The sequence below is a fragment of the Myodes glareolus genome, chromosome 15 (genome assembly GCF_982192425.1).
Source record: "Myodes glareolus chromosome 15, mMyoGla1.1, whole genome shotgun sequence".
Classification (NCBI taxonomy): Eukaryota; Metazoa; Chordata; class Mammalia; order Rodentia; family Cricetidae; genus Myodes; species Myodes glareolus.
In genome coordinates this window covers 19,321,758-19,348,970 of record NC_142040.1, presented here as the reverse complement: position 1 = coordinate 19,348,970, position 27,213 = coordinate 19,321,758, and the positions used below count along the sequence as shown (strand labels likewise).

At 41.2% G+C, this 27,213-nt stretch overlaps 1 protein-coding gene across 3 annotated transcripts in view; it reads left to right on the top strand.

Annotated features, from left to right (window-relative positions):
• Rasgrf2 (Ras protein specific guanine nucleotide releasing factor 2) overlaps positions 1–27,213 on the top strand; it is a 218,984-nt gene that overhangs the window by 56,730 nt on the left and 135,041 nt on the right. For all 3 annotated transcript variants that reach the window (XM_085676865.2, XM_048455899.3, XM_048455898.3), the window contains exon 2: positions 1,900–2,006. In XM_085676865.2, the coding sequence (XP_085532991.1) occupies positions 1,900–2,006 (107 nt within the window). The remainder of the gene's footprint in view (positions 1–1,899; positions 2,007–27,213) is intronic.

Sequence of the window (27,213 nt, the reverse complement as noted above, 5' to 3'; positions counted from 1 at the left end):
GAACCTGGAGGCAGGAGCCAAGGCAGAGGCCATGGAGGGTGCTGCTTACTGGCCTGCTCCTCACGGCTTTCTCAGTCTGTTTTCTTATAGAACGCAGGACCACCAGCATTGAAGAGGCACCACCCACAGTGGGCTGGGTTCTTCCACATCAATCACTAATTAAGAAAATGTCCTAAAGGCTTACATACAGCTGGATCTTATAGAAACATTTTCTCAATGGAGTCTCCCTCCCCTCTGATGACTCTAGACTGTGTCAAATTGGCATAGAATTGGCTATTACAATACACTTACTTACGTTGTTGAGCAAACAGAAGTCGAGCTTGTTTGTGCTCTGCTAGAGGCTTCAGTCCTACTGACCAGCATTCATGGTGTTGAAGGGTACTGTGCCTGCTGCTGGAGGAAAGTGGTAATCATCAATAACACTGTGCACCTACTAATCCTGCGACATGCAACAATGACCTGTCTGCAAGATAGACTTGCGCAATAGTGACACAAAGGTCATGAGAGTGACCAGCCACTTTTTGATTGGATGGAAGGACAACTCCGTGAGATGAAACCCATACCTGATATTGCTGAAGTAGCCAATAACCTGAGATTATATAAGTCATAGGCCTAGGGGGAAAAATCTATGCTATTATTCTGATAAAGGAATGTATCAATAAAATGACTCCTAGTGACATACTGATCTATTCCCAAGGTCAATGATCTGGGGTTTTGAGAGGCTATAAGGGATGAAGGGGAGGACCCTGAAAAAACCCTTGTGTTGTTCCTTCATAGGGACACACATCTTCCTTGGCCCTGGAAAATAATTTGTTTTCTGCTACTTTTTCAGTAGTATTACATAAAGGAAATTATAGAGTATGAAACTTTAAAAAAGATTTCTTTTTATTTTAAGTGTGTGTGCATGCAGGCACATGTGCAGGTGCCCTGGAGGCCAGAAGAGGGCGGTGTTCTCACTGAACAGCAGGTTCAAGGCAGTTTAGAACTGCTTGGCATGGGTGCTGGGAAGAGAGTCAGATCCTCTGCAGGAACCTCTGTGTTGGCTCTCTAGTCCTCTGGAATGTCACCTTTCGAGGCCGACTTTTTAACGTTGCTTGGTACTTTTGAGAGGCAATCAAGTTGCTGGCTTCATCAAGAATTGTTCCTTTTTACTGACTTACTAGAGGAGGTTTGTACTGTTTCTAGTCTGGGGTGATGATAAAGAAAGTCCAGATGGGATGAGTAATTTTGCTCCTGATAAATCATTCCTTTCTTTCTCCTTCTATCCAACAAGAAATTAGATTACACTCAATCAAAAAGAAAGTCTGATTATGACTTACCTCCAGGACAGCAATTATATTTCCTTCCCATGGTAAATAGAATTTGTCTGTCACACAAGGGCTTAAGCCACTGATGATGCTTGCTAAGGCTGCAGAAGAGGCAGTAGCAGCAATTAGATGCAATTATAGATAGACATAGTACGTCCCAGAATGGAGCCTGGGTAGAGACTGGGCCAGGTAATAGGATCAGCTGGTTGAGTGGTGTAGACTCCTAGTCCCTGCTGCTTTAGCACACTCTGCATAAAGAAAACTTCTGGATCCGTTTTTGTGTTAGCTTTAACTTTTTGTCTTCATTAGCCCGTTGGTACAATGTTTTTTTTTGTTCTTATATAAACATATGCAGTGCAGTAGGGCTGTGGGCTGAGTGCTACTCAGGGGTGCTAAGACGCTCTCTGTATTACTGCCAAGGTGCAAAGATGTTTCTGGCTGGACCAAGCATGATATTACATTTCGAAATATGATTTACATCATGCTGGTAGATTTTGTAAGCTTATACCTCTCGTAGGCAAACACTGTGCTATTACATTTCTGCTCTTGAAAAATAAAACCATACGCCATTTTTGTTTCTTTTTCTTTTCAGTATTACTTCACTGTTCTTTTCGGGCATGAAGGTCAGAAGCCCCTGGAGCTGCGCTGTGAGGAGGAGCAGGCCGGGAAAGAGTGGATGGAAGCCATTCACCAAGCCAGGTGGGGGTCATGTCTTGTTTTGGGTGGGGCTCATCACGGCTGCCAGTACTTTTGGAAGATTTTGTCATTGTAAGATGGTATCACCTTGGTCCCTTCCTGTTCATGTGGGAGGTGATTGTTTGGCCTTTTCATGGCTGTGCGCCAGTTAAAGATAAAGATAGCAGACATGAACACTAACAATTACTGGTAGTGGACACGGATTTCTTCCTTCATACTCTGTACTTACTAAGTGCTTCTCAATTAGGGAATTTATTAAATGTATGACTACCCTTCCCAGCAGTCTGCTATGGCGGGGGTTTACACTTACTTCCTCTTCTGCATGTAAAGAAATCGAGGCCTGGAAGATTAGTTCACTTGCTTAAGTTCATACAACTTGATAGATACCCACGCAGTGGAGTTCACCTTTGCAACACCTAGTCCCCATCCCCCGCCCCCATGCAGTTCCATTATTGAGTGGTAGTAACAATCTCAACCTGGGTCAAACAGAAAAATGTGGTTTATTTTCCCCTAAGTACTACCAGGACTGTACAACTCTCCTCCATGTCTATTAGGCAGGAATGAGGAATCTGAAGGGAGGGGCGAGGCAGACAAGCTTTTGGCTTTCTCCCTTCAAGTCCAGTTTCTTTGCTCCTGTGTGTGCTAGCTACTTCTTGTCCATCTTCTCCTCGGCTAGGGATGCTATCTTGTCGCAGTTTCTATTGGTGTGATAACCACCATAGCTTAAACAACGTGGGTAGGGAAGAGTTTATTTATTTTATCTTATAGCTCAAGTCCATCATCCGGGGAAGTCATGGCAGGAACCTAAGGCATGAACATGGAGGCATGAGATGATGCAGAGTCCATGGAGGAGTGTTGCTTAATGCCTTGCTCTCCATGGCTTGCCTGGCCTGCTTTCTTATCATGCCCAGGACCAGCACAGAGGTAGCACCGCCCACAGTGACGTGGGCCCTCATACATCAGCCATCAATCAAGAAACTGTACTGCAGACTTGCCTACTGGTCAAGCTTATGGGGGCATTTTCTCAACTGAGCTCCTCTTCTCCAATGACCCTGCCTTGTGGCAAGCTGACATAAAACGAGCCAGCGTGGGTACCATCACTTCTCCTGCATGTTCAGTACCTCTTCTCACCTTTCTGGTCATGGAGCACTTTGTTTATGTGCATCTGACAGTACCCCTCTCCTGTGTGTTGTCCATCTCTCTGCCACTTCCCCTGAGACTCTGGGACAGCTCATCCCTCTTCAGTCCCTACTCCAAACTGCTGCTGCACCTGCATGGTACTGCATGCAGATACTTAGCAACTTAAGGAATTTTCTGCGTGGTTTCTACTTCTTGTGTGTACCTTAAGACTCAAGAGAAGGACCGGCGCGCAGTCATTCCTAAATGAAATGCATTTGCTAATTGTACAACAGATGATCAGGAATGACTTCCAGGTTGGTTAATAGAAAAAGGAAAGCACCAGTTCCCCGTGATTTCTTTCTTCTCGTTGAATCTTGACTAGGTCATTCTGAAAACTCCCTCATCCTCCCTACTTTGAAAGGACCACTCTGTGATGCTAAGCACTTTGCACACCTACCTTTTATATTATTTGCAGGAACTCAGTCAGGTATCACCAGCTCCATTTGATGAATGAGAAGACAGAAATTCATGCAGATTGGGCAAGATCCAACACCAGGTTGTTGACCTGCAAAACCCATGGGTCTGCCAGACCTCACAATGCTTAACCAGGGATTCCATATTGTCATTCTTCCTTCCCTTCTTTCTCAGCTCAGCTTTTCTTCTATTTCTTTCTCTCTTTAGAGATGGAATCAGAATAAAGTGAAGTCAGGGTTGAAAGCAAAAGGTATCAATTACAGACTATCTTACTTCTTTTTATTTCTTTTCGAAGTAGTTCTCTGAGATGCAGTTGACAAAAAGTGCTAGTTCCCAGGGGGCAGCTCTGTGAAGTGGGGGACAGACACGCTGCTCAGTGCTCTGGTGCCTGATGCCTGAGTTCCTGAGTTGGGGCTGATTCAGAATGACTTAAGAAGGTCAGGTCTTCAAAGACAAAAGATGCATCAAGTTGGCAAGGTAGAGCCTTGGGGCCATTTGCAGTCACAATCTTTGTAGCTATGTCTGTTCTTTTCTACCTGAGCATTAAAAAGAAGTATGTAATTTAAAACATGTGCATTTGGCCATACTTTATATCCCAGAAGAACAGGAACCATTGATGCCACGAATGGCTTTACAGTTGCCAAGAGAATATTTTGGTGAATTGGATGCAGTGTGAATTACTTTAAGGATGCACAGATTTCAGAAGAGAGATGTTTTGTTTGTTTCACTATGGCGTAAGGTTTTGTCATACATGTGGGTGCAGTCAGTAATTGACTGCGTTTGAGATAAGATGCAATCTAAGATGTGTGTGATTCTGTCAGGAGACGGACTTGAGAAACCACTTAAGTAGTTTAGGTGGCAGAATGGTAAATATCCTTTTCTCCTCTTAGATTTGAATATCTGCTTAGTGGTTGGCCTTTTGTTCCCTTGATGCTTTGATTTTGTTTCTTCTCTTGTACTTGCTTTACTTTGATATAATGCCTGGGACTAAGTTCTTTGATAACTCCCTTGAATCAGACTGCTTAATACTTGTGTCCTTCTATTTGCCTTTCTGAATTAATTTTAAATATTTATTATATAGAATAAACATTATTCTAAATCAAGGAATAATAACACAAACTCTCCAAAATATGCCTCAACTGACTTTATTCGCCTATAAACAATGCCAGAAAGTTCATGAAGCTGCTTCAGACGAAGTTCATTAGCCATTTTTATCTTGACAGCATACATGAAGCACAACTAATGAGTTGGGCTTGGCTGGCTAAACACTTCACTTTTAGGGGACAACCTGATGACATTAATTTGGCATTGCTAACAACTTTCAATGGAAAACTTTAAAGCAATCAATAGCCAAGTCTTTACTGATTCCTCTTTTCAAAAGTCAGAGCTTTTGGTTCTCAGTTACTGTGTGTTAATGCAGGCTTGTTCTTTTTCAAGTTAGGAATCCCCCAAGAGACACTAAACAAGACTACTATTTCTCCATCTCCTGCTTTCTAGAATGGCTTCTCCATGAAGCCTGGAAATGCTGTCTCTATACACCATAAAAGGCACACTGTTCTGTTGGTTCTTGTGTCAGAGAAGGCTCCTTACCAGGATTTCCCTTTAGAGGATCTTTGGGTCATTTATTGGGATGTCCAATTGCATATTTCTCTATGTCTGATCCAGAAAATAATGTCATCAGAATTAACATTTTCAACTTGGAAGTTTGACTTAGTCTAGGAATGTTGGTGTTAGAGTTTTGCACACAATTGCTCAGTATGATAATTCTATAACATTGACACACTTAAAATTTCATTCCACACATGTTATGGCATGGGTATGTGGGAAGATGCTACCAAAACTCAGCCATCTTATTGTTTGTGTAAGTTGAATCCAGAGCATTTTAATAACAATTAAGTCTATGGTTCTTTTATAATTGATTTACCAATTGGGCATGGAACTTAAGTAGGACCAATAACTGATATTTTTTTCTTCATTTTCTTAGCCATATATGTCAGACTTGATTGAAGTAGTTGAATAAAAACATTTAGAAACACTGACCTCGTTAACTGTGGATCTTAAAGACTATTTGGCTAGCGTGACATCCTTTTAGTGTCTTATCTGCTGGGATATTGAGCCTGCAGAACCTCAGGAGTAAGATGTCCTTGGTCTGGAAGAAGACATGATGCACTCTTTCTGAGCTCACTGTGTCCTGGCTTCAACATAGGATCCACAGGATCTGGACTACAGCAATCAGGAACTGCGGGATAAGGCAGTCCAGAGGTGTATGGGAATCTACCAGAGGGCTTTGTGGCAATCTGAATGTGGACAATATTAGCCAAGATGGCATCTGATAGACCTTTTGCCCTCTCCCTTAAATGATATTACCTACTAGGAAAAGAAGTGATGTGTTAGTACAAGTTTTGAAGCAGATGTCCTTTTGTGGCCAGGAAGGGGAATTGAAACGGTGAGGTAGATCACAAGGAAGGTGAATCAGGAGGTTACATAACGTTCCTGTAAACTTCTGCCCTGTGTCATGTAAGAATGAGAGATTGAGTCGGCAGGGACACCTAGAGGAGTAAGGCTTGAGAAGAGATCTGGGTTTGGGTTGAGGTCAGGAGACAGTTGGTGAGACTTGGAGATGTTGGTACTGTCACATTTTGCTGTTGCACTGATCTGTGACTTAGATGTTTGGTGTTGGAGACCATCCCACTGCCTTTGGCTTGTTTTTCGATTTCTTCAAATGCAGCTCGGCTCAAATCCACACTCCAGTTCTCTCTCTGCCTCTCCATGTGTGTCTCATGCCACAGGCCTCAGGTTTGCCTTGAGGAGAGAGTATTGACTTGGGGGAAGGAACTGGCAGACTCATCTGTTCAGGAAGTTAGCAGAGGGAGCATGGAGCCTTGACCTAACCCTTTCTTTGACCTTGTCTTTCCTAGTGTGATAAGTAGAAAGTCTTTCAATTAAACCTTAACCTTATTTCCAGAGGAGAAAGAGAGCTTTAATCCACTCTTGAGTTTGCTCTTTGTGTCCTTTTGGTGACAAGCGTCTTCATATTTGCTCCTCTTTGGCATCTACCCCAAGACTGACCCCACGTGACCAAAGTCACCCTTTCTCTGCTTGCTCTAGTGGACCATGCACTTCTTTTGATTTAACCACTATGATCTATGTGGTGCTGTCTCCATTGCAGCAGGCTTAGATGGAAAGGCTTTGTGAAGGTCCCCAATCTGGTTCATGGCAGGATTAAATTTAAGAACAGGTCAAAGTAATTCCAACACTTAACCAGCAGGACACATTGCTCAATTATATGTAAAAATTCACAAGCGTGCATTTTTTTTTTAATGTTGAACTCTCTATGTACCATCTCCCGGGTGCTCAGTGCTACCATGAATTTGACTGGTGGATTGTTACACATCTCTGCTGTTGTTTATGTCTGGGTAGTTTTCCCAGGTCGAGATATGAATGCTGATTGCCGAGCCCCTCACCCACCTTCTTCCCAGTTTTCCCTGATCTCTATCCTCTGCATGACTACCGAAGAGTTCTTTCTAAGAACATCTGATCAGGTGAAAGGGCCTCAATGTTTTCTACCGACTTAAGTTATTTTATTCAATTAACTTCTTATTATCAAAAGTTTAAAAGAATCAAAATTTTAATATGCAAGAGAGGAAGGGTTCGTACCATAGTTCTCTGTGTTGCTTGAAGGAAAGAAAATGTGCATTATTTTAACTGATATGCATTGCTTCTTGATCAAATGCTCTGAGTTCTGAAGTGCAATGAGTCAGTCAGCACAAGGCTGAAACTTGGAAACTTTGTAGGCCACACTTTCTCTGTCTTGAGTTCCAAGTAAAGCAGGGCTGGAGTTTTAAAGTGCTGTTTGGTCCCTTGCAGTCTGGCCTATAGAAATTTGTCTCTCAGAATGGAGATCTCAGTGACCTGCACAATCTTCCCTGGCCCCTGCTTAGTCCTTCCCTGAAGGACTGATTTACAATTCCCTTGTCTGAGCCTCTGATGCAACCTCCTGTCTCTCTCAAAGCCACTAAGACATCATTGCTTCGACTTGCTTATATGTCTGTTTCTCTCTGTGGGTCTGAATTTCTTCAAAGCAAATCATGCTCTGTTCCTCTCTTGTTCCTTGCTCCTGGCATTGTGCCCAATTGCTTTTCAGAAGCATGTGTGCCAATTTAATCCCCCTCACCAAGGAGAACGCTGGAATTATTTTTTTATTATATTTATGTGTAAAAATGATATCTAAGTGTAATGAGCATTTCCTCGGACATTTGTAGGATCGACTACTTTTTTTTGCTACCATTAATCTTTATCTGTGTTTTCTATAGAAACTGTCATTTCATGTCCTTTTCTCATTTTTTTCTATTAATATTTCTCCATGTTCTATCTGATTTTATGGGTTCTCTGCATGATGAATTTGTTATCTGCTGATTATATTCATTGTTAATCAGCTGCACCATTTTTCTGTCTCATAGTTATAGCTGTGATTTTTTGCAAAGCTTTTGAATTACAATCCAATCAAAATATATTACCTCGGAGGGAAATGAATTCAGAACATTATTTTTTAAATTTAATTGGTTTGTATTTCATATACTACAAAATCTTTTATCTGAATTTATACAATTAAGAATAGTCACAAGGCTGCGCAATCTTTACACTAATTCAGAACAGTTTCAACATATAAAAATAAACCGTGTTTTACCCTCTACCCTTTCCCTTAGCCAACCAGTAATGGGCTTTATTAATTGATTTTTACAGATCCAACATATGAAAAACAGTTAGTGTTTTACTCTCTACTCTTACCCTTAGGCAACCGTTAGTAATGGGCTTTATTAACAGATTTTTTTTTTCATCTGAACATTTCATGAAGAAGTAACCATACAAGCCTGGCTTCTGACTTCCTTTCTCAGCATGACACTTGCAAGCCCACCCAGGGTTACTAGCAGCGCTTCCGATACTTTATTCTTTTTATATCTGGATTGTCCATTCTGTTGTTGTATACACTTTGCTTATGTATCAGTTGATGGATGTGTGAGTTGTTTATACTTTTTTTCCAGTGAATAATGCTGCTATGAATATCTGTATCCAAGATACATTTTCAGTTCTCTTGGACATATACCTACAGGAAGCCTACACCATATGTTAACTGTGACCAACATTTTGAGAAACTACCAAAGTATCCTCCATAGGGACTGTGCCACTTCTCATCAGAAGTAGAAGGCTTTGAGTTCTCCAAATCCTTGCCAATACTCGTTTCTGTCATTTTGTTTTATTAGTGCATTTAGGAGAAGCTAAGCTACACATTCCGTTCACTTCAGAGGTATGCCCTAAAACTTTTTCATCTCAGGGTAGTTCACGTGAGTGCCATTGTCTCTCTGAAGTGTTTCCTGGGTTAGAAGAGGAGGGTTCATCTTCCCAGTTATTCCTCTTGTTATCTTCTTAACATCTGAGCGGCCATGACAGGAAAGAGGATAACCGCAGAGCAAGGATGCTGTCAGAGAGATACTGGTGGGGTAATGGTGCCAGGGTCTCAAGCTAAGGTGGTACCTGAGAAGTTCTGATGCCAGTGGAGATACTGATGTGAGAGCCCTGAGAGCCAGAGAGTATAGAGAATAGGCTCGTGATGGTGAATGACCGTGAGGAAAGGGGTGGGCGGGGGAGCTGTGAGACCACTTTGGATCACTGCGGCAAATGTCCAGACAGTTAAGTGCCAAGGAAAGAAGGTGTATTTTGGCTCACTGTTTCAGATATTTTGGCCCATGATCCCTTGCTCCTGCTCCCTTGGGGTCCATGGTGAAGCAGAAACACACGAACTGTGTGTGTGTGTGTGTGTGTAATGGGGCAAAATGGTTCACCTCACGGACACGAGGTAAAAACAAGTGGGGAGAAGACCAGAATCCCACAGTCCCCATCAAAAGTCAGTCCCCGATGATGTATTAAGGGTTCCCACCATCTCTCAGTAACAGCACTCTGGGGACCAGCCTTCTGTACAGGAGCCTTTAGAGTACAGCCAAGATTCACTCTGTAGCAGAGGTCTGACCATGTCCGCAGTATTCAAGAGTTGCAGCACTGAGGTTCCTGGGTCTGGATTTTTTCTGCTCCTGAAGACATCAAGACCCTTGGAGGTTAGCAATGAATAGTGATGACCCTGCACAACCTTCCCGAGAAACCTGAACATGCCCCTGGAGTTTGGAGTTGAAACTTTCATTCAGGGACTTTGGCTAAAACTTCTCATTTTAGGTTTTGTGACAGTTCACTCCATACGCATGCCTAGATTTAAAACGAGTAGGATGAGCATCTATCTCACCCGCTAGTGATGTCTAACGAAGATAACAGTCTGCCCTCCATAAAAATAATGATAACTGTAATTTCATAGCACATCCCTTCTCTGGATTGTCCAGACTTCTTTTGAATGTTTCTTTTCCTCCTGTGTGGAGTAGAGGTGGTTTGGTTTGGATTATAAATATAATACACTTTGTGCCAATGTATGTCCTAAGCATGACATATGTTGGTACTCCACAGATGGGTTTCTGGTTCTGTATTTACTATGCTGCTTTATGTAACTGTGCCTATTTCTCTGAGCAGTGTGAAATCACCTTCTTCTCCTCCCATCCTCCTCTTTTTTCTTGTTCCTTTAGGTAGGGATTGAATTGGAAAGGGAAAAAAGAAATAACACATTTGGCATTCTTTTTTAAAGCTTGGATAGTATCTTGGAAATGGGAAATTTAATCAAGTAAAGTATATGTTGAAAATACTTTAAGAGAGAAACACCAAGAAACACTCAGGAAATCTTGGAGAAGCCAGGCAGGGAAAGTTGGTCTGACTGGGAATGACACCGATTTTCTAGTGGGATTCACATAGAAGGTTTGTGAGATACAGTTGCAGGGCTACCCGAGTAAGAGTAGAGAAGACCAACGCAGAGCCCCAGCAGCACAAGTGTCATGATTTAGGAATTCCTGTAACAGATGTATGTATGTAAAATACACCGTGTTGACCAACCTTTTCACATCATGGGGACTCTGCTGAATCTGAGCGAAGGCTCACAGGAGAAGCTTGGCTAGTGGGGAGCATTTTCCCTGTATCATTGTGATGTACCTCCAGTTGTCCTCACCTCTGCCAGCACGATCCACTCCCTACTGCTAGCTTCCCCATTACAACAGCCAAAACGATCTTGTTAAGAAGACTAACACTGACACATTTTAAAAACCCAAGCCCAGATCTCACACGAGGAGGAAACCTGAGATTCTAGATCATTAGCTTGCATATTTTACTATTCCATCCCCTCTTCCAGTCCTCCTGCACTTGCCTCATGGAGACCAGTGACTTGTCATATCCTCAGCCAGGCCAGGCCCACACCAGCCCATCACCAGGATTCTGGACTTGGGCTTCCTCTTGCCTGGTGTGATCTTCCACCAGTGAGGACTCTCCTTCAGGCCATCCTGCTAGGCCAGCTTCCTGTTGAGAATGTCCTAGGCCTGGTTTGGAACTGTAATCCCTCTGCTGGTGAGAACACCCTATGTCTGGGTTCGGACTGTAATTCCTCTCCTGGTGAGAACACCCTCTACCTGGGTTGGGACTGTAATTCCTCTCCTGGTATGAACACCATATACCTGGGTTGGTACTGTAATCCTTCTCCTGGTGAGAACGCCTTATACCTGGGTTGGAACTGTAATCTCTCTACTGGTGAGAACACCCAATGTCTGGGTTGGGACTGTAATCGCTCTCTTCCTGTTTCTGATCTGCCTTCTTCCTGTTCACCTCTTCAGTAGATTTCCTTTTCAGTTATATCTTTTTCTTCTTATTGCTGTTCAATCTCCATGAGGATCCAGACTCCCCCATTTTGTATATTCCTGTGCCTCGGGCTTCCATCTGTCTCTGAACACATACCACTCCATGACATCTTTTAGTCAGAGCATCAACTTGGACTCACAGAAACATGCAAAAGAGCATTTACTCCATACACTAGTGTTATTACTTCTATTATTTTCATACTATTAGTGTCTAATGCACAGAGCACATGACTAACATTAGAATTCCTCACCTCCCTCAGTATTGTACAGATGTTGATACGTTTACAATAGCAATTCAAGAGCTGAGTAAATGTGTTCATAATGCCTCCATCCAGAGATAGCAACTCTAGATGCTTTGATCTGTCCTTTACTTGGCAGCTTACTTCTCTCTCTTCTTCCTATCCCCTCCATGTTAGTTATATCTACCCAACTATATACATCACAAATCATTTGCTTTCGCTACATATGAATGCATGATACATATTAGATGCATGTTACATACATACTATTTGTCTTAATTTCTTTTTTTCCTTTTCATGGATCAGTAGGCCTTTGATAGACTCATTATTTTATACCTATTTTTGGCAGTACTTGGGGTAGAACCCAGGCTATCATGTGTGTGAGACAAGTACTCTATAACTGAGTTTCAGTCGTAGTCCTCTTTAATAGCAATTTTTGAAAACATGATTTTTAAATACCTTGCAATAATTCCCGATATCCTGTGCTTGCTTGGCTCTTCTATTTTACAAATGTGTATGGTAGGTGGTCTCAGTGTCTTTTGCTTTATTTTTTTTTCAAGTAAATTTTATTAAATTATAAAAGTTTCCATTTCCGCCCCTCTTCCCAACACCCTCCCACTCCCCCCACTCCCTCTCCTCCTCCCTCTTCGTCCCTTAGGGCAGTCAGGGTTTCCTGCCCTGTGGGAAGTTCAAGTTCCTCCCCCCTCCCTCCAGGTCCAGGAAGGTGAGTGTCCAAACAGACTTGATCCCCAAAATCCAGTATATGCAGAGGAAACAGGTCCCAGTATCATAGTCAATGGCTTTTCAGAAAGACTTCAGGCCAGCCACATTCAGAGAATCCGGCCAAATTCCGAGAATCTCGTTAGATCACTTCCTCATTCAGTCCCAGTCCAACTGGCTTTGGTAAACTCTCATTAGATCCGTTCCATTGTATCAGTAGGTGATAGCATCCCTCGCAGTACTGATTTCGTTTTTCATATTCTTCCTCCTTCTGTTCCTCATTTGGACCTCGGGGGGCTCAGTCCGGTGCTCCAATGTGGGTCTCCGACTGTATCGCCGTCCGTCGCCAGATGAAGGATCTATGGTGATAAGCAAAATATACATCAGTATGGTTATGGGCCACGGCCGATTCAGGCACCCTCTCCTCTGTCCAGAGAACAATCTGGGGGATCTCTCCTTGGACCTGGGATCCCATATATAATCAAGTCTCCTGTAAACCCTAAAATGACTCCCTTAGTTGAAATATATTCTTCCCTGATCCCATATTCATCCTTCCTCCCTCCCCCCCCATTCCAGGCCACCGAGCTTTCCCCATTCCTCCCCTACTCCCTTCTCTCTAACCCTCTCCCCTTCCATCAACCCTCCCACCCCCCATGCACCCGAGGTTACCTGGGACTCTTGTCTATTTCCTACCTCCTGGTGGATAGGTAAATAATCTTCATCAGGTTCATCTTCTTATTTAGCTTCTCTAGGATCACGAATAATAGGCTCAAAGACCTTTAATTATGGTTAGAATCCACTAATGAGTGAATACATACCGTGTTCCTCTTTTTGGGTCTGGCTTACCTCACTCAGTAAAGCGTTTTCTATTTCCATCCATTTGCATGCAAAATTCAAGATGTCATTGTTTTTTACCGCTGAGTAAAACTCTAATGTATATATGTTCCACACCTTATTTAACCCTTCTTCTATTGAGGGGCACCTAGGTTGTTTCCAGGTTCTGGCTATTACAAATAGTGCTGCTATGAACATAGTAGAACAAATGCTTTTGTAGTATGTTAGGGAATCTTTAGGGTATATTCCCAAGAGTGGAATTGCTGGGTCCTGAGGGAGGTTGACTCCCAGTTTCCTGAGAAACCGCCACACTGATTTCCACAGTGGCTGCACGAGTTTGCATTCCCACCAACAATGGATGAGTGTTCCCCTCACCCCACATCCTCTCCAGCATAGGCTATCGTTGGTGTTTTTGACTTTAGCTATTCTGACAGGTGTAAGATGGTATCTCAAAGTTGTTTTGATTTGCATTTCCCTGATCGCTAAGGAGGTTGAGCATGACCTTAAGTGTCTTCTGGCCATTCGAAGTTCATCTGTTGTGAATTCTCTGTTAAGTTCAGTACCCCATTTTTTAATTGGGTTAATTAGAGATTTAGTGCCTAGTTTCTTGAGTTCTTTGTATATTTTGGAGATCAGACCTTTGTCTGATGAGGGGTTGGTGAAGATCTTCTCCCAGTCAGAAGGCAGCCTTTTTGTCCTACTGACAGTGTCCTTTGCTTTACAGAAGCTTCTCAGCTTCAGTAGATCCCATTTATTCATTGTTTCTCTTATTGTCTGTGCTGCTGGGGTCCTACTTAGGAAGAGGCCTCCTGTGCCTATATCTTGTAGACTACTTCCCACTTTCTCTTCTATCAGGTTCAAAGTGGACGGATTAATGTTGATGTCTTTAATCCATTTGGACTTGATTTTTGTGCATGGTGATAGATATGGATCTACTTTCATTTTTTTACAGGTTGACATCCAGTTACGCCAGCACCATTTGTTAAAGATGCTTTCCTTCTTCCATTGTATACTTTTAGCTCCCTTGTCGAAAATTAGGTGTTCATAAGTTTGTGGGTTAATATCTGGGTCTTCTATTCGATTCCATAGGTCGACTTCTCTGTTCTTATGCCAATACCAAGCTGTTTTCAATACTGTAGCTCTATAATAGAGTTTGAAGTCAGGGATGGTAATGCCTCCAGAAGTTCTTTTATTGTATAAGATTGTTTTAGCAATCCTGGGTTTTTTGTTTTTCCATATAAACTTGATTATTGTTCTCTCAAGGTCTGTGAAGAAGTTTGATGGGATTTTGATGGGGATTGCATTGAATCTATAGATTGCTTTTGGTAGAATTGCCATTTTTACTATGTTGATTCTCCCAATCCAAGAGCAGGGGAGGTCTTTCCATTTTCTGGTATCCTCCTCAATTTCTTTCTTCAAAGACTTAAAGTTTTTGTCAAATAGGTCTTTCACTTCCTTGGTTAGAGTAACCCCAAGATATTTTATGCTATTTGTGGCTATCATGAAAGGTGATGTTTCTCTGATTTCCCTCTCTGCTTCTTTATCCTTTGTGTATAGGAGGGCCACTGATTTTTTGGAGTTGATCTTGTATCCTGCCACGTTACTAAAGGTGTTTATCAGCTGTAGGAGTTCTTTGGTAGAGTTTTTGGGGTCACTTATGTAAACTATCATATCGTCAGCAAATAACGAAAGTTTGACTTCATCCTTTCCAATACGAATCCCCTTGATCTCCTTATGTTGTCTTATTTCTATTGCTAGAACTTCAAGCACTATATTGAAGAGGTATGGAGAGAGTGGACAGCCTTGTCGCGTTCCTGATTTTAGTGGAAAGGCTTTGAGTTTCTCTCCATTCAGTTTGATGTTAGCTGTCGGCTTGCTGTATATTGCTTTTATTATATTTAGGTATGATCCTTGTATCCCCAGTCTCTCCAACACCTTTATCATAAATGGGTGTTGAATTTTGTCAAATGCTTTTTCAGCATCTAGTGAGATGATCATATGGTTTTTTTCTTTCAGTTTATTTATATGATGGATTACATTGATAGATTTGCGTATGTTGAACCAGCCCTGCATCTCTGGAATGAAGCCGACTTGATCATAATGGATAATTTTTCTAATGTGCTCTTGGATACGGTTTGCCAGTATTTTATTGAGAATTTTCGCGTCGATGTTCATGAGTGAGATTGGCCTGTAATTCTCTTTCTTGGTTGTGTCTTTGTGTGGTTTTGGTATTAGGGTAACTGTAGCTTCATAAAAGGAGTTAGGCAATGACTCTTCTGTTTCTATATTGTGGAATACGTTAAGGAGTATAGGTATTAGCTCTTCCTGGAAGTTCTGGTAGAATTCTGCATTGAAACCATCTGGTCCTGGGCTTTTTTTGGTAGGGAGATTTTTGATAACAGCTTCTAATTCTTCGCGACTAACAGGACTATTTAGATTGTTCACCTGTTCTTGGTTCAACTTTGGTATATGGTACTTATCTAAAAAAATGTCCATTTCTTTTACATTTTCCAACTTTGTGGCATATAAGCTTTCGTAGTAAGATCTAATGATTCTCTGAATTTCCTCTGTTTCTGTGGTTATGTCCCCCTTTTCATTTCTGATCCTATTAATTTGCATGTTCTCTCTCTGCCGTTTGATTAGTTTGGCTAAGGGTTTGTCAATCTTGTTGATTTTCTCCAAGAACCAGCTTTTTGCTTCATTGATTCTTTGGATTGTTTTCTCTGTTTCTATTTTGTTGATTTCAGCCCTCAGTTTGATTATTTCCAGTCTTCTACTCCTCCTGGGTGAATCAGCTTCTTTTTTTTCTAGAGCTTTCAAGTGTGCTGTTAAGTCTCCAATGTGTGCTTTCTCTGTTTTCTTTATTTGGGCACCTATTGCTATGAACTTTCCTCTTAGTACTGCTTTCATAGTGTCCCATAGGTTTGAGTATGTTGTGTCTTTGTTATCATTAAATTCAAGGAAGTCTTTAATTTCTTTCTTAATTTCGTCCTTGACCCAGGGGTGATTTAGTAGTTGACTGTTCAACTTCCATGAGTTTGTTGACTTCCTGGGGTTAGCATTGTTGTTGAATTCTAATTTTAATCCATGGTGATCTGACAAGACACAGGTGGTTACTAATATTTTTTTGTATCTGTGGAAGTTTGCTTTGTTACCGAGTATGTGGTCAATCTTCGAGAAGGTTCCATGAACTGCAGAGAAGAAGGTATATTCTTTCCTATTTGGGTGGAGTGTTCTATAGATGTCTGTTAAGTCCATTTGATTCAATACCTCCAATAAATCTCTTAATTCTCTGTTTGGTTTCTGTCTGATTGACCTGTCCATTGGTGAGAGAGGAGTGTTGAAGTCTCCTACTATTAGCGTGTGTGGTTTGATGACTGCCTTGAGTTCTAGAAGAGTTTCTTTTACATAACTGGGTGCCTTTATATTAGGGGCATAGATATTCAGGATTGAGACTTCTTCCTGATGAGTTGTTCCTGTTATGAGTATGAAATGTCCATCTCCATCTCTTCTGATTGATTTTAGTTTGAAGTCGATTTTGTTAGATATTAGAATGGCCACACCCGCTTGTTTCTTAGGTCCATTTGCTTGGAAAACCTTTTCCCAACCCTTTACTCTGAGTAGGTGTCTGTCTTTGTGGTTGAGGTGTGTTTCTTGTAAACAGCAGAATGTTGGATCCTGTTTTCGTATCCAATCTCTAAGTCTGTGCCTCTTTATAGGTGAATTGAGTCCATTGATATTAAGAGATATTAATGACCAGTGGTTGTTGACTCGAGTCATTTTTTTGGGGGGGTAGTAGAGTGTATGTGTTTTCCTTCTTTGAGTTGTGCTAGTGAAGGGTCGCTAGATGTCTGAGTTATTGTTGTCAGTGTTGGCAATGTTGGATTCCTTGGGATGTAATTTTCCTTCTAATATTCTCTGTAAGGCTGGATTAGTAGTTACGTATTGTTTAAATTTGTTTTCATCCTGGAATATTTTGTTTTCTCCGTTGATAGTGAATGAAAGCTTGGCTGGGTATATTAATCTGGGCTTGCATCCATGGTCCCTTAGTTTCTGCAGTACCTCTATCCAGGACCTTCTGGCTTTCATGGTTTCTATAGAGAAGTCTGGTGTAAGTCTGATAGGTTTACCTTTATAGGTTACTTGACCTTTTTCCTTTGCAGCTCTTAATATCCTTTCTTTAATCTGAATGCTTTGTGTTTTGATTATTATATGGCGAGGGGATGTTTTTTTCTGATCCAGTCTATTCGGTGTTCTGTATGCTTCTTGCACCTTCATAGGAATATCACTCTTTAGGATGGGAAAGTTTTCTTCTATAATTTTGTTGAATATATTTTCTGGACCTTTGGTCTGCAATTCTTCTCCTTCTTCTACTCCTATTATTCTTAGATTTGGTTTTTTTATTATGTCCCATATTTCCTGAATGTTTTGTGATGAGAATTTGTTGGATTTGCTGTTTTCTTTGGTCAGGGCATTTATTTTCTCTATGGTGTCTTTATAATCTGAGATTCGTTCTTCTATCTCTTGTATTCTATTGGTTATGCTTGTTCCTGAAGTCTCTGTTTGTTTACCTAGATTTTCCATATCCAGCCGGTCCTCGGTTTGTGTTTTCTTCACTGCCTCCATTTCAGTTTTCAATTCTTGAACTGATTCCATTACCTGTTTGATTGTTTTTTCTTGGTTTCCCAGGGTATCATTTACGAATTTACTTATTTCTTCAAACTTTTTGTTATATTTGTCTTCCATTTCTTTACTCATTTCTTCCATCTTTTTGTTATATTTCTCTTCTATTTCTTTAAGTGAGTTATTCATACCCTGTTTAAGAGACTCTATTGCTTTCATAATGACACTGTTTTCCACTTCTTCCGGTATAGAGTGTTCAAGTCCTTCTGTCATAAGATCGCTGGGATCTGGTGTTTTCGTGTTGTTTTTCAGATTGTGGGAGGAATTCTTGCCTTGGCGCCTGCCCATTTCTTCCTTCAGATGCTCTCCAATGGCTCTTCCCTCCACTGGGTCTTTTGCTACTGGATTAGTGCCCCTTGCTATCCAGGAATCACTTTGCCTGCAGCCTTAGCTTGCTGCAGGCAGGCTATTAGAACAAAAGGATTTCCGTCCCTTTGCACTCACCGCCTGTATGTCCCGCGGTGCCCACCCCGGCTGAGAAGGAGGAATTTAAGCCCCGAAAAAAGGAGAGGGGAGGGTATGGGTTCCAGGCAGAAAGCTGGGATGGCGTAGCAGGAGAGAGGGATTAGCTGGGGGAAGCTGCCCCTTTGGAGTAGTCAGGGAGATAATGGTGGCGGGAATACTGTGTGTTCCCTAACCGGCCTTGTGTGGCGGTCAGGAACAATACACTTACCCCTCCACAGGATCTGAGCCCCTCGCTGGTCAGAGGTGCCCCTGCCTGCAGTCTTGGCTTGCTGCAGGCCGGCTATCAGAACAAAGGGACTCCAGTCCCTTTGCACTCACCTCCTGACCTGGCCCACGGTGCCCACCCCAGCTGAGATGGAGGAATTTAAGCCCCGAAAAAAGGAGAGGGGAGGGTATGGGTTCCAGGCAGAAAGCTGGGATGGCGTAGCCGTGTCTTTTGCTTTAATGAATGAACATCTTGTTTCTTTGTACATCTTGGCAAAAACTTGATTATATTTTTGACTTGCGTTGCAGAAATGAGAACACTAATACAAAGGATACAATCTTTTACACCTGCTTTGGTAAGCTTGTGATACTATCTTCTGGAATGGCTTGCTCTGAAGCACTGTGTGACATTACCCAGTCCACTCTACTTGTGTTCATGCTAAGTGTCAATGTTTTCTAAAGGTCTTAACCAGTTTTTGATTAAGCAGTTTATTTGTTTTATACACTTATTAGCTTATGATATTCTATGAAGCCCCTTTGTCTAATTTTACCCAATATTCACTTGGTATAACTATGAAACATTTCAATCAACATTACAGCTAATGTTTCATCTTTTGCTCCCTCTGTATCTGATGCTATATCTTGTAGTTCTTAAGCCAGTTGACTTTGTTTTGAAATACTACAAGTAAATCTCTGTTGCTTTATCAGCTCAACACAGTTGGTATTGATCTCCACAAGGAAGGCTATCTGGACGTGGACAATTCATGTGGTACTGCTGTGTTTTCTCTCTTTGGATGCTGGGCTTTTATTGCATCTATGATTATTTATTATCACTTTATAAAGTTTGACACATTTATTTTCTGTGCTCTAGATTCAGTTAGGCCTTTGAATGTTGCTCCGGGTAGAATCTGAACATGAAAAACCAATGGGAAGGGTGTGCTGGCACAGATAGAGGAAGATCTGCCCTTGGGCAGCCCAGTGGGGTGATGCTTGCAGAATGCCCTGAAGCTCTGGAAGGGAGGAGCTCAAGGGCACCTGAGGAGGAGAAAATAGGCAAGACCCTGACTTGACCCATGCTGCTTCGTGTGTTGAAGCAGCAACTGTATCCCATTACCATGTACCACTCACTCACTTCACTGATTTGTAAGAAAAAGCTACCAGGGCATTTGCCCAGTGGACACAGCCATATTATATACCAAAATAGGAAAGTTGGTATTTGGTCCTACAGCCCATGAATGTTTAGACAGAACTGAATATTTGCTCCTTGAGTCTCATTTCCTGCAGACAGCCTGTTGTATTATTCTTGGTCCCTGCCTGCTCAGATTTATCAGCTAGGTCTGACTTATAGGTTTTTACATTCGTTGACTTGTAGAATTTAGCAATTATGCTGGGTTTCCAAGTCTTCTTTTTCTATCCAATTGCTCCATTGCCATGGCAGCCTGCTTGCTTCATAGCTCTTAATCTGAAAACCGTGGGTCTCAGCTGCCAGAATGACCCTTGCTTCTCACGGCAGCTTCTGTTTGTTCATTTGGGGCTGTGTTTGCTGTCCGCTGCTGTTTAACAGTTCCCTCCACAGTGATTGCTGCAATAAGGAACTCATTATCCTTCACAGATCCTGCAGGCCAGGTGTCTTTCCAAGGGTTGGCTTGGTGGCCTCTGCTTAGCAGCTTCCCACAAGCTGCTGAAAAAGTCTGCGGTGTCCTCTGAATGCACGGGTTGGGGAGGGTCTTCTGCTAAGCCATATAAATGCTGACTGAATCCCCTTCCTTATACATTGCTGAGGAGATCCTCCAGACAACTGTTGGTGAGAGACTTCACTCAGTTTCTATTCAGCATGAGCCTCTGGATAGAGCAGTTCACAGCCAGGCACGTTACCTTCTCTCTGAGCAAACCAGTAAGAGACAGCACCAAACCCAGCAAGATAGCAAGAGAAGGCAGGTGAGATGGAACCCAGAGTCTTCCATGATGTCACCTCGGAAGTATTATCAGTCTCTTTGCTACACTTCATAATAAATATGTTGTTTCCAGCCCCCAAGTTTGTAGTAAGCTGCTTGCAATAGGGAAGTTGTTCCACACAGTTCCCTGCTAGGAACTCATACTTTTCCTTGTTTGGCTTCTTATGTCTACAGTGGATGTCAGGACTGACCTAAGCTCTGTTCTCTCTCAGTTCAGGCTTCCTGAGGGAGGTGACCAATTTTTCTACAGAGAGCAGAACATGGGTTGAGTGGTGATCTGGGGATGTGGATGAGGAGCCTGATTTGCCAACATTCCACAGGCTCCCTTCCTGATCCCACACTAGCGTCTGTTCTTTGCATTACTTGGTTCTGTGTTTGGTGTTTCTCCTGGGCCAACCCTGGTGAGAGCCATCTCATGTTCGTGTGGAGGGCTCTACACTTTTGATTTCGTCTCCTCCAGTTTCTCCACAAAAGGAAATCTGCTCAGCCTTTTTCCCCCCACTGAAGTTCACAAAATACTTGGTCTGTTAACAGTACATTTTTCGACATTGTTATAGTTTCGATTGCTAAGAACAAACAGTTCTATTTTTTCTAAGGTCTATTGGAACCTCGAAAAAGAAGGCTGGCCAGTGTCAGCTGAGGACTCCACAGGAGCTCAGCCCACAGCTTGGCCTGGACTTTACCTTTCTTTCTCATTATTATTATTATTATTATTATTATTATTATTATTATTATTATTATGTTTTTTTCAAGACAGGGTTTCTCTGTGTAGCTTTGGTGTCTGTCCTGGAACTAGCTCTTGTAGACCAGGCTGACCTCGAACTCACAGAGATCCGCCTGCCTCTGCCTCCTGAGTGCTGGGTTTAAAGGTGTGTGCCACCACCGCCTGGCATTTCTTTTAATTCATTTTGCATACCAACCACAATTCCCCCTCCCACCCCTTTTTCTGCTCTACCTTCTATTCACTTCTTCCATGGGAGGCCTTACCCTTTGGAAGAACTAAACCACCCTTCCCCTCTCCCCCCAGAATCAAGGCTGAACAAGGTATCCCACCATAGCAAATGGTTTCCAAAAAGCCAGTTTATGCACCAGGAATAAATCCTGGATTCACCACCAGGGGCTCTTCAAACAGATCCGGCTACACAACTGTCACCCACATGCAGAGTTCCTAGTTCCATCCCATCCAGGCTCCATAGCTGTCGGTATAGAGTTCATGAGTTCCCACGAACTTGGTTCGGCTATCTCTGTAGGTTTCCCTGTCATGATCTTGAACCCCCTTGCTTATATAACCCCTCTTCCCTCTCTTTGACTGGACTCCTAGAGCTCATCCTGGTGCTTGGCTGAAGATCTCTGCATCTATTTCTATCAGTTACTGGATGAAGGCTCTCTGATTACAGGGGAAGAGTATTTCAGGCACCCCCTCTGCTATTGATAGGGTCTTAGCTGGGGTCATCCTTGTGGATTCCTAGGAATTTCCCTAGAACCAGATTTCTCCCTAATCCCATAATAGCTCCCTCTATCAAGATATGTCTTTCGTTGATTTCCCACACTGTCCTTTCCCCAGCTCGACCATCCAGTTCCCTCATGTTCTCATTCCCCATTCCCTCCCCTTTTCTGCTCCCCCTGCCAGTCTACCCAGGAGATCTCATCTATTTTCTCTTCCCAGGGTGATCCATGTGACCCTCTGAGGGGTCTCTTTGTTACCTAGCTTCTGTAACTGTGGGCTATTATCTGGTTATCCTTTGTTTTATATCTAGTATCTATCCATTTATGAATGAGTAGATACCATGTTTGTCTTTCTCAATCTGGGTTACCTCACTCAGATTATTTTTTTCTAATTTCATTCATTTGCCTGCAAATTTCATGATGTCATTGTTTTTCACAGCTGAATAATATTCCATTATATAAATGTGCCACATTTTTTAAATTCATTCTTCAAATGGAGGGCATCTAGGTTGTTCCAGGTTCTGGTTATTACAAATAATGCCACTATGTACATATGATTCAGTTTCCTTTTGGTTTATGCCAAGACTGGTATCACTGGGTCTTGAGGTAGATTAATTTCCAATTTTCTGAGAAGTCGCTGAACTGATATCCAAAGTAGCACCAATAGCACAAACACTGAGAGCAACAATCAATAAAAGGGACCTCCTGAAACTGAAAAGCTTCTGTAAGACTAAGGACAGGTAATTAAGACAGTGTCAGCTTACAGAATGGGGAAAAATCTTCTTCAACCCCACATCTGACAGAGGACTGATATCCAAAATATATAAAGAACTCAAGAAACTAGAAATCAAAATATTAAATAATCCAATTAAAAATGGGGTACAAATCTAAATAGAGAATTTTCAGCAGAAGAAACTCAAGTGGCTGAAAGACATTTAAGGCATCAGGGAAATGTAAATCATAACTATTCTGACATATTATCTTACACATATCATAATGGCTAAGATCAAAACACAGAGGACAACTTATATTAGAGAGGATGTGGAGTAAGGGGAACACTCCTCTACTGATGGTAGGAGTGCAAACTTATACAGGGGTAACTCTAACCAAACAAGTGGAAGACCTGCATGACCATAACTTTAAGTCTTTACAGAAAGAAATTGAAGAAGACATCAGAAAATGGAAAGATCTCCCATGCTCTTGAATAGGTAGGATAAATGTATTAAAAATGAATCTTACCAAAAGTAATCTACAGATTCCATGCAATCCCCAACAAAATCCCAACACAATTGATGGTCATGTGAGGTTTTTTTTTCAGTTTATTTACATGGTGGATTACAATGACAGAGTTTTGAATGTTGACTCATACCTGCATTTCTGGGATGAAGCCTACTTGATCATAGTAGAAGATTGTTTTGATTGTTCTTGGATTCAGTTTGCCATTATTTTATTGAGTATTTTTGCAACGATGTTCATGAGAGAGATTGGTCTGTAACTCATTCTTTGTTGCATCTTTGTGTGGTTTGGGTATCAGTGTAACTGTAGCATCATAAAAGAAGTTTGGCAATGTTCCTTCTGTTTCTATTTTGTGGATAAATTTGAGAAATATTGGCATTAGCCCTTCTTTGAAATTCTGTGCTGAAACCATCTGGCCTGGGCTTGTTTTTGGTTGGGAGACTTTTGATGATTGTTTCTATTTCTTAGCAGTTATAGGTCTATTTAATTTGCTTATTTGGTCTTGATTTAATTTTAGTAAGTGATAGTTATCCAAAAAGTTGTCCATTTTCTTTGTTTTCCAATTTTGGGGAGTATAGGTTTTCAAAATATGACTTAATGATGCTCTGGATTTCCTCTGTGTCTGTTGTTATGTCCTCCTTTCCATTTTTGATTTTGTAAATTTGGATATTCTTTCTCTGTCTTGGTTAGTTTGGTTAGTTTGTATAAAGGTTTGTCTATTTCATCGATTTTCTGGAAGAACCAACTGTCTCATTGATTCTTTGTAATTTTTTGTTTGCTTCTATTTTGTTGATTTCAGCTCTCAATTTGATTATTTCCTGCCTTCTAGTCCTACTGGGAGAGTTTTCTTCTTTTTTTTCCTAGAGTTTTCAAATGCTCTGTTAACTCATTAGTGTGGAATTTTTCCAGCTTCTTTATATAGGAATTTACTGCTCTGAACTTTCCTCTTAACACTGCTTTCATTGTGTCCCATAAATTTGGGTATGTTGTGTGGTCATTTTCATTGAATTTTAGAAAGTCTTTAATTTCTTTCTTTCTTTCTTCCTTGACTCATTTATGATTCAGGTGAGCTTTGTTTAATTTCCTTGTGTTTGTGGCTTTCTGAAATTAGTGTTGTTGTTGAACTCTAATTTTAAGCCATGGTAATCCGATAAGATACATGGGGTTATTCCAATTTTTTTTGTATCTATTGAGGTTTGCGTTGTTACCTAGTATGTGTTAGTTTTTGAGAAGGTTCCATGAGGTGCTGAGAAGAATCTATATTCTTTTATGTTTGGATGGAATATTCTATAGATGTCTGTTATGTCCATATGAGTCATAACATCTGTTAGTTCCCTTATTTATCGTTAATTTTCTGTCTGACAGACCTGTCCATGGTGAGAGTGGGGTGTTGAAGTCTCTTGCTATTAGTGTGTAGGGTTTGAGGTGTGATTTAAGCTTTAGGCATGTTTCTTTAATATATGATGGTGCCCATGTATTTGGGGCATAGAAGTTCAGTACTGAGATTTCCTCTTGATGAATTTTTTTCTGTGACTGATATGAAATATCCTTCTTTGTCTCTTTTGATTAATTTTACTTTGAAGTCTGTTTTGTTAGATATTAGGATAGCTACATCAGCTTGTTTCTTAGGTCCATTTGATTGGAAATTTTTCCCAACCCTTTACTTTGAGGTGATGTCTGTCTTTGAGATTGAAGTATGCTTCTTGTATGCAGCAGAAGGATAGATTCTGTTTCCATATCCAATCTGTTAACCTGTGTTTTTTTATAGGTGAGTTGAGTCCATTTATATTAAAGGATATTAATAAACAATGATTGCTATCTCTTGTTATTTTAGTTTTCATTGTTGATGATGTTATTGTATGCATGCTTTCCCCTTCTTTGGGATTTGCTGCTGTGAGATAATCAATTTTCTGTGTTTTTGTGGATGTAGCCAACTTTCTTGGGTTGGAGTTTTTCTTCTAGTACTTTGTATAGAACTGGGTTTGGGGCTAGGTATTGGTTAAATCTGGTTCTGTGATGGAATATCTTGTTTTGTCCTTCTATGGTGATTGAAAGTTTTGCTGGGTATAATAGTCTGGGCTGGCATCCATGGTCTCCTAATGTCTGCATAATGCTTGATCAGGACCTTCTGGCCATCATTGTTTCTGTTGAGAAGTCAGGTATAATTTTTGGTAGGTCTGCCTTTATATGTTTGTTGGCTTTTTTCCTTTGCAACTCTTAATATTCTTTCTTTGTTCTGTATATTTAGTGTTTTGATTATTATGTGGCAAGGGGACTTTTTTTTTTTGATCCAGTCTATTTGGTGTTCTGTAAGCTTCTTGTATCTTCATATGCATATCTTTCATTAGGTTGGGAAAGTTTTCTTCTATAATTTTGGTGAGATATTTTCTGTGCTTTTGAGTTGGGCTTCTTCTCCTTCTATCCCTATTATTCTTAGGTTTGGTCTTTCCTTGGTATCCCATATTTCCTGGATATTTTGTGTTAAGCTTTTGTTATATTTAATGTTTTCTTTGACCTATGAGTCTATTTCCTCTATTGTATCTTCAGTGCTTGAGATTCTTTCTTTCATCTCTTGTATTCTGCTATCTATGCTTGCATTTGTGGCTCCTGATTATTTTCTCATAATTTCCCTTTCTATAATTCCCTCAGTTTGTGCTTTTTATTGTCTCTATTTTAATTTTCATGTTTTGTATTGTTTCTTTCATCTGTTTGATTGCTTTTTCTTGGTTTCTTTTAAGTGATTTCCTGTTTTCTTCCAATTTTCTGTTTGTCTTTCCTCTATTTCTTTGAGGGAATTTTTCATTTTCTCTTAAAGGGCTCAAATATTCTCCTAAGGTTATTCTTTAGGTCATTTTCTTTTGCTTCATCTTTATTTGGCTATTCAAGTCTTGCTGGTGTAAGGCCACTAGTTTTTGTTGGTGTCATATTGCGTTTTGTGGTGTTGAGTGTGTTCTTACCTTGTCTACCCATCTTTTCCTCTGGTGTAGTTGGGGCTATATGTGACTCTGGTAATGAATCTTCCAGGTGCCAGTGAATACAAGGCTCAGATGGTTTCTCCTTGTAGTACAGTCAGGGTCATAGTTCCAATCACTCTGGAGGTCACTCAGTGCCCCCTGTTGTTGTTTCCTGATACCAGGGCATTCACTCAGGCCTGTTTCCAGAGAGGTTGCTTGCTTGGGGCTGCTTCCACTGAGGTACCTGCCTTGGGCCTTCTCTGGCAGAGGTCACTGGCTCAGTCCTGCTACCTCAGAGGTCGCTGATTTACACCAAATCTTGCAGAAGTCTTTGGTTTGGACCTGCTCCCTCGGCAGTGGCTCCCTTGTACCTGCTCTTGTGGGAGTCATTGCCTCTGGCCTGCTCCAGCAGAGATTGCTGACTTGGCCTTTTTGTTTTTAAATCAAATAAAATATTACTCTGCTACCTAATGTTGATCAAATACATTTGTAAACACACATACTTCAGGTAAAATTGACAGGAAAGGACAGAATTTTTATAGTTCTGTTTATGCTCTTTTGCTACTTCCTCCTTTTTAGAACAGGGGTTCTCAACCCTTCTAAAGCTGTGACCCTTTAATACAGCTCCTCTTGTACATTCAATTATCTTCATTGCTACTTCAAAACTGTTGTTTTACTGCTGTTATGAATTGTAATGTTAAGTAGCTGACATGGAGGATATCTGATATGTGACCCCCCTCTAGAGGGTCCCTACCCACAGGTTGAGAACCTGTGCCTTAGAGGAAGGAAGACTGATAAAACTCTACCCTCTTCTGTCTTCTTTCTACTCTTACCTAGTCCTTCTTTCTAAGCTCAAGGGGCGATCTCTTAGAACAGGTGACTTGAGACTGCTGCTAACTCCAAGATCCTCAGCAACTCTAGCACGTGTGACCTCAGTGCTAAGTGTGACCAATGACTCAGCCACAGTGGGACTTTAGCATGGCCCCACAACTTCTGAGTTCTTCGAAAGACAGTACCTTTTCGAGGCAGTTAGAAAGAGAGTTTACTAGAAGGAAACTACATATATTTCTGAACTCCAGGGTATAATTCTACTCAAATGTCCTAAA